The following is a 21,583-nucleotide window of genomic DNA, read 5'->3' as shown; positions in this document are numbered from 1 at the left end:
TCTTGAGGTATATACCCGGCATATATGCTACGAGTATATGGTACGCAGTTTCTCCAGCAAACTGGGAGGTTACTATCATAGTGGGATATCTGAGAGGGTGTAACAAAATAACTTATCCGATTTTTGCCTCTTTCCTTTCCATTGTTACCTCCATATTGTCCATATTTCCTCAGATATTATCCTACCTTTTTCCATTTTTTTTAATGTATGAAGTTGAATGTGCTTTAGGATTTAACAGACTCTTATATAGGCATTGAAATTATTCTACCAGTATTTGAATTGTATGCTTTTCTAAGCAGTTCTAACAGCCTCAGTTACATTTTATCTCCTTCATATTGACATAATGTCACATCTGTAGATATCGATGTCTTGTTTTTCTGTAAGAATTCCTGAAATGAGCCTTTAAACTGTGTTCCTTCAGTAATTACACTGCATATAGTTGTTATTCCTTTAGCTGTCCAGTCCTTAAATTCAGTATCCAAATTATTCGGTGTAAAGTCTGAGTCATATGAACACCATTTCAGAATTGCAATATCTCCCTCTAGTTTATATTCGTTCACAATAGTGCTCTCAAACTTTTGGACCCCATTGTATTCATTTTAATGGATTCAATCCTTGAGCTGACACTAAAGAAAGGAAATAACTTCCATCTTGCCACATCCTCCGTATATGCCTATACATTGGTTGCACTAGATAGATCAAAATTTCATCCACGTGTTGCATTATGACACATTGCTTATGTTGTAAAGCATATACTCACATTGGCTGATGATGGAAATGGTTGGTGATGGAAATGTACATTATAAATTTATCAAGACAGTAGGTAAACATGGAGGCAGACTCTCTAAAATATGATATGAAACAGGGAGAATTAGTATTAACAACCTTGTTCTATCTGCAGCTTAAGTAAATAAAGGGATTTTTCGACATGTTATCTTATTTGCTCACATTTGTGTTGTCTGACAACACAGACCAATTTGTAAATTACGATGATTAAAATGATTCTTTTATATTAGGCTTTAACGTCTAAAATATTCACATTTTCCATAATGAATTCAAATCCAAAAAGAGTCCGTGTCACATCTTTGATTTAGGCTGAAACTCTCTCTTCTTTTTGTTCCCTCTATATTGTGTCATCTATCCATCTGCTTATTAGATATTCTGTCAGTGTGTACTCACCATTTGTTCATCCGTCTATCTATTAGTTTATTCATGTCTGCCTCTTTGTGCTATCATATGCTCTGTGAGTGTGTGTGTTTGTGTGTGTTTTTATGTATGTGTAGCACATGTACATGTGTAGTACTTACTGTAGCACTGCGGGAACCTCCTTGCCAGCAGGGCTCTCCATTCTCATACACCATCTGACTGTACTGGTTCTTCTGCGTTCCTACCCACATCCCCCACTTCCTGAAATTAAAAACAGAAATAAGAAAAAACATGCTTCTAATACTTTATTTCCAAAAGAACTTTATCAAAGTTTCTAAAAATTACAATTTCCTCTCTCTTTTATAAACAGTTGGGACAAATTGAACATATAACACATATATTTCTTTTCAAACACCATACATTGTCTTATCGAAAAATACTTTCTCCCAGTAAAAATAAAAAGCTGGCAAGATGGCCGGCCTGGCACTGCCCTTCTTTGGTTCCTGGCACTGGCGCTCTCACGTCCCTTCTCCTCTTCAACAATGGAGGGGAAATATTAATTACCATTTTGTCAGAGTTAATTCTGTATGCAATAACACACAAGGGAAGGAGAAGAGAAAACACAACGCCAGTGAAGCTCATCTCAAATGAGGCTGTGCCTGCCCAGTGCTGGCTAATTACATTCTCACCAAACATTTCAAGGGGAGTTAGGAAAACCAAAGCAAACCAGGGTGCCAGTGGACACTGTCCAACACAGTATCGACAGATGCCATTTGATTACGTTTTCACCAGCTAACTTCCTCTGATCTTTCGTTGAACTTGAGCAGCTTCTTTGAGGTGGCGTTGGCTGCAGTCATGCTGCTGGTAAGTGTTGATTTTTGTAAAACATTGTAATCCTGTTAGGGAGGAAAATCTCTTCCGCATTTGATGCATGGTTGACTGAAGATTTTACTGAAATGTGTCTTGCTTTGATCTCTGTCCCACATAGGCTAGCAACTGGTTTCTGTCTGCAATGTTAAATACTCAGGACAGAGGAAATCAATCTTTTCACTTTCAGGTAAATGAAAAAAGAAACCTGATGCTCCGCAGGCTTCTTTTTTTAATCAGCTGCTTGTCAATGATCTGTTAATCATTCTGGATAAAGAAATACTAAAGGCTATAAATTTAATGTTACTTTTAATATGTCTAAGTGCTTTTCTCGCCAGTGCCAACCCTGTCACAAGTGCACAACACTTGATAAATGTGCCTACACTGACCTTTCCACAGCAGCAAGATCGCCTCTGCTCCTTGTTTTTAGTATCATAGAAGCTAATCTGCTGTAATTCATGACCTATTGGGATATTTTTATTAGTCCTGCTAATTGATCTCAATAGAATATTATACTGACGTCCTGGCATTAAATCCTTGTGTCACAGTGATTGCCATTTGTCATTTATCCAAAATGACTTATTGCAGTTTTTCCCTAACATCACACGAGGAATCACAAGTTTCAAATGACACGAGTCTTAAAAGAATATGGGAGGTTGTGAAAATATAAAATTTATTCTAGTTTGTTGTATTAAGTTATGTCCAACAAACACAGAATTTATTTCCACATTTCTTTAAATGCCACTTTATTCTCATTTGACCTTAAAGAAACAAACACGGACACCTCTTTGATTTACGAAAAGCACTCTGCAGCGTTTACAGACATGGCTGTCTTCAGGTCCCCGAGTGTGGCTTTTCTGCCGTCCATGACGTGCATGGCTTATTTAAGATGCCTGAACGGGTTAGTCAGAGGTGAATTGCTCACACAAGTGGAAGCCGGCTGGGCCTGAGCGTCTCGCCTTTTTCCTTCCAGCCTGTTTGATTAGGTTTTAGCACTCTGTTAGCACCAGGAGGCCTTCAAATGGATTGCTGTCAGGGCCAGCAGACATGGCAAGCGGAGAAAGTGACAGTGCTCCGGCTCTCGCTGCTAGTTGACCAGCGATCCCTTGCGCATCACCTCCATCGCCTCCTCGTCCGACGCAGCCCCCATCGCCTAACACACCTCATTCCCTCACCTCTGTTCACTTCCTTCCTTAATCTCCATTCTCGCTCTGTCAGCCCTCCTGTGCCCCAGGAGGCAGCGTAGGCCCTGTCAATTAGGCTTGAGTTATCACTGAGATGTGGCCAACACACTACAGTCATTTGGGCTCACAGGCGTCACGAGATGGAATCTTATTGACAGATCATTCCTTGTAATAATACCTACTTGCACTTGGTATTGGCAGGCCATTTTCTACAGTCATTCTACACTTATCACCAGAATAGTGCACAGCTTGTCATTTACACCTCTGGAAAAACAACACATTGGGCCTTATTGCTTAATTTCATGGCATTAACATTACTTATATGTTAGTTGGACCCTGTGACAGACAATATAGCACAACCCAAATGTGCAAAATGGACCCCCCCGGCTCAATGACAGCTTCATTTTCTCATCCAATTTATCACAGTTTGGCTTTAAGCTGTAGCCATGCTACAGATGATGCTCACTTGCACTCGCAGCAGCAGGGCCAGACTCCTTAAATTATCTGGGTATACTGTATGTATTTTCTTCCTTCATAACATGTTGGCTGATCTGCTGCACCTGTTTTCTGCAGCCAAGCTGGAAACCCTGTTTGCCTGCCCAACAAAAACAGCTCACACCCAACATTACTATTCAGATCACTGACTCCAATTTCCAGGGAGCAGAATAAGGAAACCAGACAAATTTCTGTTTTCAGTCCAATAAAATAACACGAATGAAGATAATTAAAATATGTAAACAGATTAACATTGGCAATGGAGAGTAAATCACATCTTAGCTTTAGTAGAAATCCATTTCCAGCCACATGGAGACAAGAGAGGGGCCACAAACACAGACTTCCTTTTAATGATTAATGATGGCAGATATTGAACACATGCTACTTTTAAGACTTAAAACGTTGAGAATCTTATTTACAGATATCTGGGTTATGACTCATTCTTTGTCTGGCCTCCTCTAATGCCATAAAATGCACCTTCCATCACAGATAAACCTTTAATAGCAGCATATCAGGCCAGCTAAACCCATTATCCAAACATTTACTTTGCATTGTGGATGAGATAGTGGGGCCTAAGAGAACTCAGACATGCCTCTAACTGCTCACTTTCATTTAATTTCCTCTTTGAATCACTAAGGTGTGATTTCTATTGACACAAAGAATAGCAGATGGAGTTGAGATTTAATTGCATCCAGTACCCACAAAAATACCATTAAAATTGCAGTTTTAGCTTCTTTAGAGTCAAGTTCGGTGCTGAAGAAAGAATCATAGAAAAAGCAATATAATATGTTGTTAATCATTTGTCCAAACTTCCAATTTTTGATGTAAAATACTTTTTGCAACTGCTATGACAAAAATGTTCTCTGAGTACTCATATTGTTTTACTGATTTTTTATAATCTTATCCTCATTAGGAATAATTAGCATTAAAAAACCTGATTAGCTTCCTTTTCTTCTTCTGATAATGGCTTGAGCTGATATAAGCTCCTCTTATTTCTTTAAAACGTTGCGGTCGCCAGTGATTCTGTTTTAAACTTCACCGCGGCGCTAATCCTTACGCCTCGAGTGATAAATCCCGAAGATCCACAGCTAATCTTGCTCAACACTGAGTGGAGAGTTACCCCCTCTGATATAGCCACAAATCAACCTTTCAGAAGCAATTATCATTTAGACAACTCTACTCTGGTGTTTAAACACCCCGCAGATACTTAGGGGGGGAAAAAGAAAAAAAAAAAATCTGGGCCAAAAGTGTGTATTTGTGCATGCATTGATGTGTGTCTGTGTAAAGCTTGTGTGTGTGTGTTTTGAGACCCTGGGCCTTCACTGGAGAGAAACTGGATGAACAAAACCACAGGGAGAAAAGAACACAGTGGTGGCCCCGTTTGGTATGTCTGTGGTTTCCTCAAGTAAACTGAATATAAATTTGCTCATTTGCCTTCAGTGCTTTCTGTGTATGTTTGTAGACATTAGAAAGCTGACGTAAGCTCCACTGAAGCATTATCATACGCATAAGCATCATGCACTGGAGCTGCCTGCATGTATTCATGTATGAAACATGCTCACATGCATGTTAATTGCATGTAAAGGAGTTATATTAGCGCATGTGCAAAGAAAGACACTAGTAAGACTAACTTCAGTACTTCATGATGTATCGACCGTTTTGTGCTCATTTGAAATGGAGAAAGAGCTAAAAACATTTCAATATTTCTCAGTGTGACGTATCAAAAAACAGCCCATTAGGTTCGAAAGTTCAAATACTGTTCTGGCACTAGTATCGAATCATTTCAGGATACCCAGCCCTAAAGGCAGCTCCCATCTCTTTCTATTAGAGAGCATCAGCATCAGGCAAAGTCACTCAAACACACTCAGTTTGCAGTAACTGATGTGCCAGCTCAGCATCAGATTACATGTTAATACTTCTCTAACCAACACCTCCTCGTACTGAATCCTAACCCTGTGCATTGCTAATGACATACAGTACCTGTGTTAAGAAGGTGTAACGTCTGTGCTTATTACTGTCACCTTCCCACTGTAGCATCCACTCATTAGCTGCCACTGCAATGAATTATACCTCACAGCTATGCTTTTTCACTGCTTTAACAAGGGGTCTGGAGCAGCAAGTTAGTCCCCTCACTATGCTGTTAATGCGCTAATCATTTACAGCATGAGACGTGGTGCTGCACTGGCAGGTAGAGAGAGCAATTTGGGAGCTGCTGGTTAATTTGGATTCGGTGAAGCAGCTCTACCAAAAAAAAAAAAAAAAAAAAAAAATCTGGCCCATGCTCTCATAGCCAAGCAGTGCCAAGCATCGCTAACCTCTGCCACTCATGTAAGGTCACCAATCAGTGAGAAGCTTTCTGAGATGAGCCCAGCCACTGTTATTACTGTGCCAGTCACTGATGCTCCTCTCACCCTACTACCACCCAGTGTGCCCAGCACCTTACTAAATAATTCATGGGCATTGGAACATGTGAAGGGCACATGCTCGGTCAGGGCTTTGCTTTCACTTCATTTCATACGACTGATATACAAAGAGGGCATTTATACCTTGTTTTTCTTTGCTAATAGGTATTCCTTAATTATGGAGTGCAGGACTGGATTAAATATATTATTACATAATACATACTAATGAATCTGGGGATATAAATACATCTTCAACAGGTCAGATGTTGCACAAAACAGATGTTTCTGTATTGTGCGACTATTTTGTTGGCCAGTTTTCTTATGTATAGCGTGTTGACCTAATTACTCGACAACAGTGAGTAAAATCCATGACACATTTTGTGTCGCATACGCTGCATAGACATAACATCAAGGCAATTTTATGTGCAGTTATAAAACAAATTCAGGGAGCGTATTTCATCAACAGCTCCTGACAGATATGAATCAGGGCTGATGTCAAACCCAAATCAGTATTCTGTTAACAGCTCACTTGTGCCTCATTAACGGCTGGGCTAGATGTTGCCAGGGCTACCCAGCAGAAAGGCCATCAGGGGTTCACAGTGTCAACTCCTCCCACCCTCCACTGCCTACCACTTTAACCCTCTCCTCAGACACACAAGAGTCATTACCCCCTTCACTTTGATTGCCAGAGTGTGGGCTGTTGGGTTCAGGGACAATGTAGTACAAACACATTAAGAGCACTAATATATAGGCGTAACATTTTCTATAGTAGTGAGTGTGTTATGTGAAATTTTGAATGTGCCTGGTTGTCAGTAGCTACACTAGTGTACTGTGGCGTGTCCCTCTTTGAGTGTTGGGCATTAAGCGGCTGCCATGTTCTCAGGTAAAGAGGGCCCCTCTCTTTGCTAATGGCACTCCAGCGAATGACCTTGACAGCTTGAAAATGAGCGCATTAAGTAGAACACTTAAATGTATAATTATGCACTTGTTCCAGCGGAACTGTCACTACTCTGTAGGTTAAATCATTACGACTTAGATAAGATGGAAAAAAAAATTAATATAATAGATCCTTTTTTTTTTTAAATGCCTATCAAAACAATTAGGAGACAGGACTGGCTTTCATATGAACACATGAGAGGGAGCATTACTCCACTCATTAAGTGAATGCATTCATAAAAGCAAATCAGTGGAGAGTAAAGCAACAAACAGCCATTAGTCAATTTATGGTAAAGAAATGTGTATGGAAATGTGATGTGCTTGTTTTCAACGTGACAATTAATCAGAGGAGCAAGATAATGGAGATTATGTATTTTGAATTAGCAGTATGTTTAAGCCTTATGGGCTGCTTCTATGATGAAAACATACATGAATATTAAATGTCAAATATGTTTCTTTAGATTAAAAAAAAGATTGTCAAATCAGAAATTTAATCCAGGTATAATGCACAGTAGAGTATAAAATGTAAACCTTAAAGAAATATTACATATTAAAAAATCTCCATACCTTCAAACTCATCTACATTTATTGCAAGGGTGTAACCACAAAAAAAATGGCCATTTGCGTTAATTTAAGAAAACCACCTGCTACAAGGTGGAGGGTGTCGAAAGATTAAAAAACTTTAAAAGTAGTGGTTCTGACTATTGTTCCAATAGTTATCACCAGCCTGTCATTATCAAATTTTGTCAGAAGAAAAGATTGTGCTGTACATTCATAACATATACAGATCTGGAATGTCCAGATTCAGTTCCCAAAGTTAGAGTTTGTTAAAACCTCATTAAAATTCAAATGAATGCAAAATAATAAACGTTTAGCAGAGATTACAGATGAAAAGCATGCATAAATATCAAGGATATTAAAAAAAAAACTAATTATGATGAAGTATTAGCTATACCTTGCAGGTAAATTTAATTCAACAGAAGCTGTATTTTTTCAAGATCATCATGGTTTCAACTGTCAATATCAGGTGATGTAGTAGATAATAATCTATTGTTGGTTTAGAAATGAACATGTTAGATGCTAAGATACTTTGTGCTTTGGTTTTACTTTTTAACCATGATTATTCAGTTAGAAAAAAATACTCATTAATTCTGTCCTTCTGTAATGGACAGGATGAGAAGTTATATCAGCTTGATACTATTATATTGTAGTTAATTATCATAGCTGGGGTTTTCCATTTAGCATTAGCAAGAATGCTGTCATTTCAAGTTTTGCTGCTGCTACGTTCTTGTCCTTACTATTCTTCTTACACTGTTTACTGTCCCACACATCACACAGAGTTGGTGAAAGCTGAAAACAATTGCCAAATCGCAATATTGTCAAAATGCCAGAAAAAATTCTGACTGTATTTTTAGCCCATAACTGCCACGTCAGTTAACAGTCAGGCTATTTTGCCAAGAGCTGTTCAAGTGTGTCATTCCCTGATTCAATCTCAGGTTGATGTTCAGTTTCTTTGTGCTCATTTGTAACCTGCTTGTGTTTGAGCAGTTTTACAGTAATAATCTTACAGCTCCCTCGCGATTGCTGTGCAATAAAATGGCCACCTATCGAGATAATTAGCTACAGTCATTTTCTCCTGTTTATACATGCGCAGCCACTGCAGAAAACTGCAAGTGAACAGTAATTAATCTTCGGAAAAGGGACGTGATATATTTTCCATCACAATTTCATTCCTCTTTATACGTTGGGCTTTTTAGCTGCCCTCAAGACAAATCGACTCTTATTGATCAAATGAACATATTTCCATATTACGATGTCCATAGAGTCGAGTCTGCTGTCGTGCCAATAAATTTGCTCAGCTGGATCATTCAAGCTAAGGCTTCTCAAAGGGGTTTGACAGCCTGGAGGCATTCACGTCGCTGCGCCTCTTTCTCTCACCACCTGGAGATCTTCTCTGTTACATTCTTGGGCTCTTTTATTTAGAGCACTACAAGAACTCCATAGTGGCAGAACAATATAGGGTCACTAGCCTGGCAGTCGGTGTGAGAAACTGTTGTTATGCTGCGTCTGTATGTAGCCCCCAAAAAAGGCAGATCTGTAAAAAGCATGCGTCTGTCTACAGTATAGCCCTACAAACAGCCAACCTATTTGTATTTTTCACGGTGGCCAGAACATCCCACTCTCTCTGGGGTTGCTCTGTGCTGTCATTTCAACTGCCTGGCTCCTTCGCAGTGGGCATACACAGTCATTCACTGTGGTTTCAATGTTGCTAGGCTACCTCACTTCTCCACTGTTTGCTGTTTGAAAATCTACTGTTCAATAAAGCAGTTCTAGGGAGACCTGTGGGTTTGAATACTGAAGCGATATGAACCTGCAGGAGTAACTGACAAAACTAATAGCACTTTTTTTTTTCTTCTAAGTTTCACAATACACTTTTCTTTTTTTCCTGTGACATTTTTCTTGACAACATAGTAGCACTATCTGTGCCTACCTACCTCTGCAGCCCATGCATCTCCCTCAGTCATAATATTCATACATTAGAACATTTATAACCTTCCTCGGTTATATTGTCCTGTTTTAAAAGTATACAATGTGAGTCATAACCGAAGTGCTGAAAATCTTCCCTTTGTTGTCTTCCACTGTTCTTTTAAGGTTTGTATATTCATATCTGCCCAGCAGTGTCTAGGAGTTATTATTATTCCTGTTTTGTCTATCCAGTTTTCAGCTATGGATGTTGGGCGTATTCCAAGCTTGGACTGTCAAACACAGTGTGTTTCCAAGGTTGAAGGGTGAACAAGCAAGCTGCTCGCCAGGCCCTGCACAATTTCAGCACTGCCTATTTCTCTCTCCGTGCGTGCCCTCGATGATGACGAGTGCAGAGCAGTTTGACCCCTGCACAATAGAAGGCCTAGCTCCTTGAACTTTGCAGGGCGACACACGCCGACCCCCCAGGACCCCAACTGCGTGGCCACCTGATTTCCCTGGAGTCCCAAAACAAAAACTCATTGGATGACCCCTCAAATGATCCCTTCCTCCTCCACAGCTACATTTAAATCATACCACCCTGCTCCGTCTGGAGGAAAATGCATCTTAGAAAAAAGACGCTATACTTACAAAGCATCTTATCTATTTTTGTTTTGTCTGACCACATTTCTATGGGTGTAGACATTCAGGTTCTCGATTTTTTCTTGATCTGTCTACATTTTTTCCTGCACCTTTTATCTTTATTGACCTTTAAAAAACCATAAGATAAAATATTGCTGTCACTTGTTTGGCTGAACATACAGAGTGAAGGTTTCTGAGTTCAAACCTCTCTGTCTGTCCCGTATCATTACAGCTGGAGCCATTTCCATGTGTTTATCCTAAGCTACCTCTGAAACGGGCCACATTAATATTTCAAATGCACTTCTGCTCATGGTGAAAGGTTATTATGGCCAGGCGCTGTTGTGAGGGCATACTTTAAAGAGTTGTTTTTTGTTGTTGTTGTGGTTGTTAGCAGCAAATGGCTTGAATACTAAGCTAATTACTGGGTGTTGACAATGTACTTCCTGGGGACTTGTGTTTTAAAACTTAAATGGATCAGACTGATAGTGAGCTGTGGTGCTGCATGTGTTTAAGCTATTAGAGTCATTTGAAAGAAATTAAAATTAGGTTACATATTGGGTGCTTGCTGCTAACTGGAAGGAACAGTTTCTGGTGTCCTGCGTTAAGATATTCGATTGTAACCTTCAGTGAGAACCTGGTTCTTGTTTGTAGTCGGATGCACACTCCGTGTTTCTGCCTATTACAATCTGAAAGTACATTTTACTTTGCAATTTGTCATCATTTTCGCCACAGCGGTATGATGTCACTGCGTTGAGCTATGTTCCTGTGGTTTACCATTATGGTGTTATTGCTTCACTTTAAATTCTGAAACCCCAAAAGAAGAGAGTTTCACTCTGCCTTTTCTTTTTTCCTTTTTCATCCCAAGTTTAATGCTGCTTTAGATTAAGGCCTATGGGCATCCAGATTTACCAAAACAACCACCTCTACCAATCAGCTGTAACTTGAATGGATTAACATTTAATACCCTTGTCACACATTAATGGATTACTACAGGCAGATTGTGATAAATAGCAGTGGAGAGTTTTTTTTCCTTCTTGGGCTTGACTCCTTTGAGTGGGCGTTGACGACCACGTGCCTCGTCTTATACACATGGAGACGACAGGCCCCTGTTTTCACCGGACTGTGAGATGTTTAACAAGAGTAGAGCATCTTTTTTTCTTGGCGGACTGATAAACTGTTTGTCTAGACATAGTTGCGGGAAACAGCTATTTTGAAACAAGCTGAACTAGCTGTTTTCCCTGCTTCCAGGCTTCATGCTACACTAACTAGCTCTAGCGCTACCTCGTCATTAAACCACAGACTGTTATTTTTACCTCTGTGTTCATGTATGGATGTATGGTTGAATTTCATTGTGTCAATCAGTGAGTTTTAAAGGAGCCGGTAGCTGGATTCTTTAATTTATGAGTCAAGCTAGCTGCTAACCACGTAATGCAAGTAATGCACACACGCAAGAGTGGTGTCCATATTCATATCTCACTCTTGGCAAGAAAATGTGAATCTATTCCTTTTGGTTTTCATCATGGCAACATACAAGCAAAGAGGCTAGGAAATCGCTGCCGAAACTGCTAATGCATTAGTTGTAAATTACAATATTGTGTGTGCGTATTGAAAAACAACAAACATTACAACCTTCAATACATCATTATTGATGAAACACATCAATACCATGGAGGCTGGAGGGAAATGAGTGTGACATGCTGATGACAAAGGGTGATCAATGTTTGTGTATGTACACTATGCACTCTGAGTGTGTGCGTCTGTGTGTGTGTGTTGTTTCTTCCTCTAGCAAACAAAGTGTTGTGCTTATATGTATGCTCATATCAGCACAAAACAGTAAAGCAGCACTAGCCCTGTGTGCTACGGCACATTACCGATTTACATATGTGTGTATTTGTTTGTCTTTAGAGATGGACTGCATTTAGTAAACTCTGTGTTTGCTGTCCTGTCATTGTACCGAGCGTGTCTGGTGTGGGTGGGGGTGTGGACATTATGAAGATGGACGACGCTGTCACAGTGGGATGGTGTTTGTCGCAATGCAAGCATTTTCTTCTACTCTATTATCATTATCGTTGCTGATGTTATTGTTACAATAGCCATTTCAGGAAGCGGTTGAGCTGCTGAGACCGAAAGGCAGAAAGGCGAAATGGAAAATGGAGACGTTGGAATTCAAGAGGTGAATATAAGTTGTATAATATCTACATTTACAGATAATTGGGAGCGTACAGTATGACTGCTGTGCCTTATGAAATCTTTATGGCAATGCGTGTGGCCATAATATTAGAGCAAGCAGCTACAAAAGAAAGTGTTCCCAGGCTGATTTATTGTTTCTTAAGAACATTTGTATGGTTAATGGTCTAATGCCAACTATTCTGCAAAACCAAGCATGAAGGAAGGTTAGGACTCAGGGAACAATTTTAACATTTATGAGCCTTGACGCACTTCACAAACTGCGCGCTGGCCATGAGCCATAATCAGAATTCAGCGGCAACACCCTCCATTTAATACAGCAGAAACGTAACATAACTAATACAAATTAGCTGGAATGGTACAAGCAAGTATTAGCAATGTCACCGCCACAGTAGTCACAGTTCCAGCCTCACACTTTCATTGACAGGCCACACATGTTAATGTTTCTCTTTTTCACATGGTTGTCCTTTAGGATGCTGGAGCAGGTGTGATAAATGCTGCCGTTTAAATCAAAGCACTCCCCTCTTCCCCCCTCACCCCCTCTGGGGAGAAGGAGGATGCCTCCATGCAGATTGATATCAGGAGGCCCAGCCATATCCTGCAAGGGCTGACTGATGGTCTGTCTGGATAAAAAATGAACTTTATTCCCAGCGTGCGAGCTATGATTCATGTACCGCCCCTCCCCCTCCTTCCCCAAAACCGTTCCACATAGACTTTCTGGAAACAGTATAGTACATCATATAGTGCTGCACTGCCTGCCTACACCCACAAAATACCAATGAGGTGTTTGTGTTTGCATCTGATGAGACGAGTGAAGTATCAAACTAGTCCTACCTTGACATTAACGTGCTGTGGTAAATGAAAAATCAAACATCCTTCTAATCTTTCTGATGGAGGGATCAGGATCATGCCTTTCTTTTGAATTCACTAACATCAGCCTTACAGCATTTCATGTGGAATAAATATTTGCCATCTTTCCCTCGAGTGCTGTTTGGCAGCAATTTTGTTTCAAACAGAGTGACCAACTCGCATGAGTCGGAGATGTGTTTGACCACTGGTTCTGTTTGGTCCTTCTGCCCTTCCATACCATCATGAGTGACAGGCAGGCAGAAGCTCTGGGGTCACATTACTCACAGTTAGCATTCTGTTCTTCCTTTTTCCTGCGCTAACAACATGGTGAAGCATTGCACTTTCCGCTCCAAAAGTGAGTGGGTAGTGTGGGAGGTGGCGGTGCAAAAAAGAACACAGCCCTGCTTTAGATTCCAATTAATTTGCCATCTGAAAGCAAAACTATATGTGCAGAGAAGGATAATTGCTAATAAATTATCTTCAACATCTCACTTCAGCCGCCAAAAGAAGACAAGCCAAGCCTAATGGCATCACATCTCAAAGGAGTCAAACTGTTTTGACACTGTGTTGCAAATCTTCCATGGTCATTTAGGCATTTATATTGTCTGTTCGCAAAACAAGTTGTTAGCCTATGTGACCGCTACAACCAAAACAGCACTGCAATTGAGTCTTCCTCTTTGGGGAGGAGTTGCAGGGAATCATAAAAGCTTTTTTTTTTTTTTTTTTTCTTCCCAGAGAGGTGTCAATGTCGATGGAATAGCTTTTCCATAATTGCACCCTATAAAAGTGTCGGATGGCTGACGGTTAAGGCTAATGAGAGAGTGGAACAGGACAGTGAGACGACATCCCGTAATTATCACCTCAAATCTAAAATTCAAAGAAGACAAAAAGTAAAAAAAAACAGGGCAATGATCAGTGTGATATATACGTTTTTTTCCTTGATCTGTTTGACAAAGAAGTTACGATGAGGAGGAGGAGGTGGAAAAAGGTGGTGTCAAAGTCAGAAAGAAAAAAAAAATATCAAAACATATCTGACCAAGAAAGTTACCTTTACAGTCTAGGTAGTTTTTAGACTGGTGCCTTTGAGCAATTTCACTTCCAGTGAGTGCACCAACACTCCTGGGGAACAAAGAATGAAAAAAAAACATACATATTTTGTAACAACTAAATGTGCGTTTCTATGGGGACTGAGTTGCATCTTTCATTGCACATAGGCGATTTGATACACACCACTGTCCAACAGTCGACACTGTCAATCCCAAAGGGACCGTAAAAGGCCAGATCATAATCCTTTAGATGAAATTGAAACCCTTTGAGGCTGAGGAAATATAACCCCAGCAGTATATGAAACTCGCCCCCTGTTTGTCATTGATCAAAAGGTATTAAACCTATAATAGAGATTTGTTAGCAATTGATTAAAGGTCATATGAAGCCTAACAGAGGTTGAATAACAATAATAAAAAAAAAATCAATAGCGCAAATATTGGTTTGAGGGTAACTTTACATGAGCATTGTAACAATGATGAAAGAGCTTTCAAAGGATTAGTATCAGGTCCATCCATGAAATGGAGAATCCTGTCATGTGAATTTACCTAATAGGTATAAATAAAAAATGAAGTCGTGGTTTTGATTTTCAGTCTGATTAATCATATCTTATTCTGCTGTCATTTCAGACCCTGCCACTCCCACCTGCCTGCCTTTCCTGCCAGCAGAATCACCTGATCCGCTCCTCCGGACTCACCTGCTCACCTGTTCCCCCTTTCCCCTCATCAGCTCGCCCAGTATATGTAGCGGTCCATTGCATTGGCTGTCTGCAAGATTGTCTTTGTGCCGCGTGCCTTTGCTTTCCAGCGCTCTGTTCTTTGCCTGCCTGTTTTGATCCTGCTCGTGTTGTTGACCTTGCCTATGTTTTTTTTGGAGGGGATTTTGCCTCAACCCAAACCTTTGTAGTTTGTTTGGATTTTTGTATCTTTTTTTTTTTTTTCCACTGTAAAGACTGTTTACTTTTACATCTGCCTCCTGAATGCTGTTGGGTTGCTTGTCTGAGAATCGTGACACTTTCTGGCTTCATTGGGTGATGAAAGACCAAGGACAACAAAATGTATCTTGGATTCCAAAAAAGCTGCTTGAGAAAAAAAAAATTACCAGTTTTTATGGCTTTATATTAGAAGTGTGAATGTTCTCTCCAAGAAACTCTAAATGTCACAGCACACAATGTATTCACAATGCTGTGAAGCTCGAAGTGTCGAACTACAAACGTTAAATTGTTAACATCTACTCTTGGGTACTGCAGATGGTGCCGCAAAATGGCTGCACTCACGAGAGCTCTGAGTCAACTCAGCAAACCTGTGTGGATTTCCTGTTTATTACCGGCTTTTTTTTGCTCATACAGTGCTATCATACATTCTGTACAACTGACAAACACTTTTGGAGATATAATCATCAGCCAATTTGGACCTTTTGACACAGCAGACGGCGTACTCCCCTTTTGTTTACTTAAACATCGGAGGAAGAAAACAGACAGAGGGAAGCACGCCGAGACTCTATGGAGAACCCGACTGATAAACAACAAACCTCCTCTGCCCAGTGTTCTGCTAGCTAATGTTCAGTTCCTGGACAATGACTTCGACGAGCTGCACAATGGGATATTAGGAACTGCTGGATTGTGGTGTTCACTGAGACATGGCTTGAGCCCAGAGTGCCCGACTGTGTCGTCACTCCGGAGGGTTTCTCTGTCTACCAACAAAACACAACAACAGACTCAGGCAAGTCGAGGGGAGGGGGTGTCTGCTCTACGGTTAACTCTTCATGGGCCATGGATGACTGTTTCTTAACAACACATTGCTCCCTGGTTCTGTAACTGCGCACCATAAAAGTTAGACCTTTCTAGCTCCCCAGAGAGTCTTCCTCACAGCTGCTTACATCCCCCCACAGGCTGATAAATCTTTAGCCCTAGAGGAGCTGTATAGGATTGAAAATGGACTGGAGTCTCACATCCATATGCTAAGCTCATTTTTTGGGAGAGACTTTAACAGAAACAACACATAGAAGGTTCTCCTCAAATACAATCAATATATCATTTTCCCACCAGTGGAGATTCTGGCCCATTGTTACTCTCCATTCCCCCGGCCTGCTTTTTGAAGGGCAGACCACTGCTCTATCCTACTGTTATCTGTGTATAGGCAGAGGCTGAAACAGGAAAAACTGGTTTCCAAAGTCATTTACCAATTGAACAAAGAGGCTGAGGGGGACTGCTTACACAAGCTTACACAACAACTGACTGGCAGATGTTTGAGGACACAGCCAGTGGCAACATCAGTGAATACACAGACTCTGTCATAGACTACATACGTACGACAATGTTATTCCGAAAGCCACCGTCTGCACCCACCCCAACCGGACTGAATACAGCTTGGCATTCAACACCATCATTTCCTCAAACTTGTCTCTAATCTCTAATAACTGATCTTGGACTGGAGACCTCCATCTGCAGCTGGATATTCGGTGGGGCAGTGGCTCTATTTCCTGAGGGGACTGAGGAAGTCTGGCATGAACTAGAGGAACTGCTCTGCCCACAGCCACAAAGAGAGTGGTGGAGGCGGGACAGCACATAATTTCTACTGCTGTTGAACCAGGACTATCAACCATGACTGCTGCTATTGAGCCAGGACTGGTACATACCCAATGTGTAATACTGTCATACATACTTGTCACTTTTACTTACACATACATAACAATACACTTACATAAATCCTCAAATATTTCATTTCTATCTCATCCCATTTTTATTTAATCTTATATTATTAATGTATATAACCAGTGCAATGTAACCACCTTATTGCTTATCTGACCTGTTTTTCCCATCCAGCACTTTTCTACACATGACAAACAAATGAACTGTCCGACAGACTGCATTTAGTGTATTTCCATTGTCCCTGACATGCACTGGCTGGTCATATTTTGAGATTTCAAAAGAGGAGGTGATTGAGGTACTTACCCTAATGAGACCTCTGTTCCTGCAGTGTTCTTCTGTGTGACTTGATTGAATGGGCACAGGGTATAAGTATACCTGCAAAAGGAAAAGGAACACATAATGCCAACAATGAGAAAATGGTACTCAAGATTTTAATCCACGGTGCTTTTACTATACCTCATAATAGCTGGATTGTGCTTTCTTGCTCTTTGATGAAAAACTAAAGCTCGACAAAAATACATCAGCATATAGCACAGAATTGTTGTTATGAGTGTATTATCCAGCTGGAATAAAATACTGAAAAAATACACTATAGAAATGCCAAACATTTTTTAGGTAATTTAGAAACAGTTGCATTGTTTGCCCATGAGGGAACACTGTCAGATTTATTTTTCCAATTGTAAAATGTCAGGCTCAGCCCATAACTTGGTCTTATGGGATCCCTATTGAAAATGTTATGTATTTATATTAAAGCTGCTCTATGGAAAATGTTTATATTAACGATAGATCAAAAGATCAGGTGTAATGTGAAATGCGTCACAGAATTAGCAGTAACCCCCCATCTCTAGGGAAGTCTTTGGCGTCTTTCAGCTCATTGTTTTGGTTTTACGTCACACACTTGACAAAAGTTAGCGACTTGCTGGTTAGCATAGTAGAGCATTAAGCCAAGACAAAAACATGACTCCAAATGAATGCTAATGTCGCTGTGTATCTGCTGGATGTGCAAATACTGTCTGCTAATACATTAGCCCTAACAATTTATATGGTAGTAATATGTCAGCAGTGTGTTTACAGCTTGTTTCTGTTCCCCCAAGTGGCCAAAAAAAATCAGTCAATGCAGGTTTAAAAAACTGTTAAGCCTGTCTAGGCTCAGTGGCTACCTACTGGGACAGAAGATTGACAAGGAGCTACCAGTTATACTGCCACCCACAGCTCCTCCACCAAGGCAAAGAGGAGTATGGAGGAGTTAGCAATTAGCACAGACCATGTACTTGCTGGGCATAGTGCTGGAGCACAAGCACGATCACTAGCTCCAGTAACAAACTGATCAAAGACCTTGATGGTGAAACCGACAGGGGCGAAAAGGCAGCCAAGATTTTTTCCTTGACATTTGAACCATTACACTGACTGTTATAAAAGAGCAGAGGATACCTAGACAACCACAACGAGAGCCAGAGAGATAGAGACGGGGAGAAAATCCAGGGTGGAGGGAAAAAAAATGGCTGTGGCGTAAGTAGATGTGGGCCAGGAAGTGCGGGGGGGATCAAAAGCTGTATGAGAAAAAAGCAAGATGAAAGAAAAGAAAATGATGAACATCAGAGAAAGGGGGATAGTGGGAGAGATGTAAGTGATTGGCTGCTGAGATCTTTTGCTCATGCGCTTGTTTGCGAATTGTATTAAATGCCTCTCATCTGGAAGACTTTCATTTATTGGTTCATGTGTACTGTATGTTTTGATGGGGATGCCCCTGCCCCCATCCACCAGATATAAGGCCACGGAAAAAAAATAACAGAAGCATCCTCTTTGCCTGGAGAGTAAGCAGTATAGCTCAGAGTAGAATTAAATGTGTCTCACCATGACTAAGCCTATTGAGAATCCATTGCCCCTCCAAGGAATCTGACACTGTGCAGCAAGGTTCCTGCTGGGCTGTTTTCATATTTATTTGTGCTCTACTACTTTATCCTCAATCTATATATTTTTTAGATATTCTCCTGGCAACGTTTATATGCTGGTCGGTTGGTTCATCACTTGGTCCAGACTAAAATATCTCAGTAACTACTGGATGGATTGCCATGAAATTTGATGCAGGCATTCATGTCCCCCCCAGGATGAATGAAGATTTTAGCGATCCTCTGACCTCTCATTTATCACCATCATCAAACCAACACTGTGCCTAAGTACAGCCTCACAGAGCCGCTAGCATGGCTGTAAACTCTTAGTCTTGTTCCTCTCTTCAGGATACAAGAGGAGCTAAGAATTGGCTAAAGGTTTCTTCACAGCTGGCCTTGACCTTGTCAAGGACACTCAGCACCCTCAGTCAGCTCCATCATCACATTATAAGTTAGCAGGACACCCACACCTGAAGTACCTGAGAGAACTTACATAACTGCTGAATGGAGTTTGAAATAGAAACTGAAACTCATCAGTGCTTTCGTCCAAATTTTTAACACGATTTCTCAACCAGAACCCTTAAAAGCACAATCAAATGCCAAATTAAACAATGTCATATTAGCCAAATAACCTCCCATACTCAAGAAAAGAATAATAAAATAAATAAATCAGAATTCTCTCTCGACACTTGCTTTATTGTTCCTCATACAAGCCACTAGATTCATTAAGTTTGTAAAGCAGGTGTTTCAGCAACAACAAACATCCTCATCTGAGCCCAGAAACAGATGGCACCTGATAGACAGAGGGATACTGAGGAGAGGAAGGGGGGAAGGAAAAAGGGGTAACGCAGTGAAAAAGCAATCAACTGCATCCCATAAGGGAGTACCCCTGTATGTCTGTACCTTTCTCCCCCTCTCTATCACCCTCTCTTTTACCCTCAAGGCAAAGCCATTCATCCCTGCCCACTTTTGCTGACACGCCAGCACTGCACATACACACACGCAGGGGAAAAAAAAAGAAGCTAGGCTATTTGTGTGCGGGGGCACTGTGATCTGACCTTGGATGCTCGCCTCCATGTGGCAGCTTGTGAGAAAACAAAAGCAGGCAAGGCAACACAGAAAATGTGTCGAGAGAAAAAAAAAAAAAAAAAAAAAAGTTAAGAGAGATTAGAAATGCCGAGCCCAACATAAGGACGGAGGTGCAGGTTGATTAGCTGTCTGTCTCCAAGACAGACACTTCACATTCTGTCGCCTCCATTACATAAATGGGACACTGCAGAAAGGTCAAACGAGTACATTTACACAAACTGTCCCCAGCTATCCTTTGCAAGTGAGCACAGTGTGACACGAAGGAGGAAATATCCGCTGAGATGGACGGGCGGTGACAAAGGCTTTGAAGAGAAGAGACTGACAGCGATGGTATTATAAGGCAAAGAAACAGCCAGGAGAACAGAGACAAAATCAGAGGAAAGGAAACGACGGAAGGATAAAAAGCAATAAAAGTGCGCAAAGGAGAGTGGGAGGGAATCAGAGTGCGCTGGTAGTGACGCTGTGCATATGAATCACCAACTGAACAGGCCGCAAATATGACAGATGATGACGTGCGACAAGGGGGACACCAGGCGGAGGATACAAAGGATAATAAAGAAAGAGACAAGAAGATAAATCCTGCTGCGCCTGACTGATTAAACCTTTGACAATAATTAGAAGGCTATGATGAGCAGCAGATCAAAAATGACTACAGTGATCCTCCCATTCGGGTCCTGAACCTCCACGTTGGGTGTCTTTCTGTTCACCACGTTCACTCTGTCACTATCTGACAATGCAGCACTGACACTAGCCATAATAAGTTGGTACCGCTGTGTCAATCTTTGGCAGGTGTTCTAAAGCCAGAAAGGTACACGGTTACAGAATAAATATCTTAGATGCAACCACTTAGGCCCTCAGGCAGTATTTCATACTTCACTGCTTCACCGGACTGCTGCTTTAGTTCACTCTGGTTTCTGGAGCTAAACTACAACTATAGAAAATTGTTTGGAATTTAAGATAATGGAATTAAGTATAAAACGCAAACTTAAACCTCATCCCAGTCTTCTAAAAATCACTATTAATGTCAGATATTACACAGACTGGTAACAAATTAACTCCTCTGTAGCATTTTTAGTCATTGTATGAAGACGTAATAATTTTTTAACACTACCATAATGTTATTCTGTAGCTAAAAATAGATATGAGGACATCTTTAAGTGATTATTAATGTACTTACGAAGAACTATAACTTCCTGTGATGCGTCAGTTACTCGTGTCAAGAGTAGATGAATGATTAATAACATAATGTAACAGTTGTAATCATATTTAATGATTTACACACACATGAAACGATTCTTACGGTGTGTTATGAAACTTATATTAAGTCTTTTTGAACGCACACAAATTAGCAATCTTGCTCACTTGTCATGGAGCATGAAGACGAATGAAAATTATAAAATGTATGTATATGTTGTGATAAACTAGAATTTACAGTTCAGACACAGTCACCCAACTAGTGTTCACTGGGGCTACACAGGAAAAAAAAAAAGATAAGCATATTTATTCTGAAGTCCTGAGATTGAGTCAAGAGAGGGAGAAGGAGAGAGAGAGGGCAATTAAGCCCTTCTCCCACTAGACTGCTATGTGACGGCGTGGGTGGAGTTCACTGAGGGTGACATTGCAAACTGCAGTAACGTCAACACCAGCTAATTGGTTTACAGGTAACACTGTGTACACTCGGGCTGGCATGCCAGAGGTCAAAGGTGACTCAGCAATATACAGTGACGTGGTTAATTGTTT

The 21,583-nt window shown here is 40.7% G+C and overlaps 1 protein-coding gene across 1 annotated transcript in view; it reads right to left on the bottom strand.

Moving 5' to 3' along the window:
* The window catches only part of LOC111673455 (glucosidase 2 subunit beta-like), a 119,648-nt gene that overhangs the window by 3,910 nt on the left and 94,155 nt on the right, over positions 1 to 21,583 (bottom strand). The window contains exons 13-14 of the mRNA XM_023431211.2: positions 17,169 to 17,240; positions 1,308 to 1,407 (exon numbers count right to left, since the gene is read on the bottom strand). Coding sequence (XP_023286979.1) covers positions 1,308 to 1,407; positions 17,169 to 17,240 — 172 coding nt within the window. The remainder of the gene's footprint in view (positions 1 to 1,307; positions 1,408 to 17,168; positions 17,241 to 21,583) is intronic.

Source organism: Seriola lalandi, unplaced genomic scaffold (genome assembly GCF_002814215.2).
Source record: "Seriola lalandi dorsalis isolate HSWRI2012SDOR001 ecotype SW California unplaced genomic scaffold, Sedor1 jcf7180002054919, whole genome shotgun sequence".
Taxonomy (NCBI): domain Eukaryota; kingdom Metazoa; phylum Chordata; class Actinopteri; order Carangiformes; family Carangidae; genus Seriola; species Seriola lalandi.
This window is presented reverse-complemented; position numbering and strand designations above follow the sequence as displayed.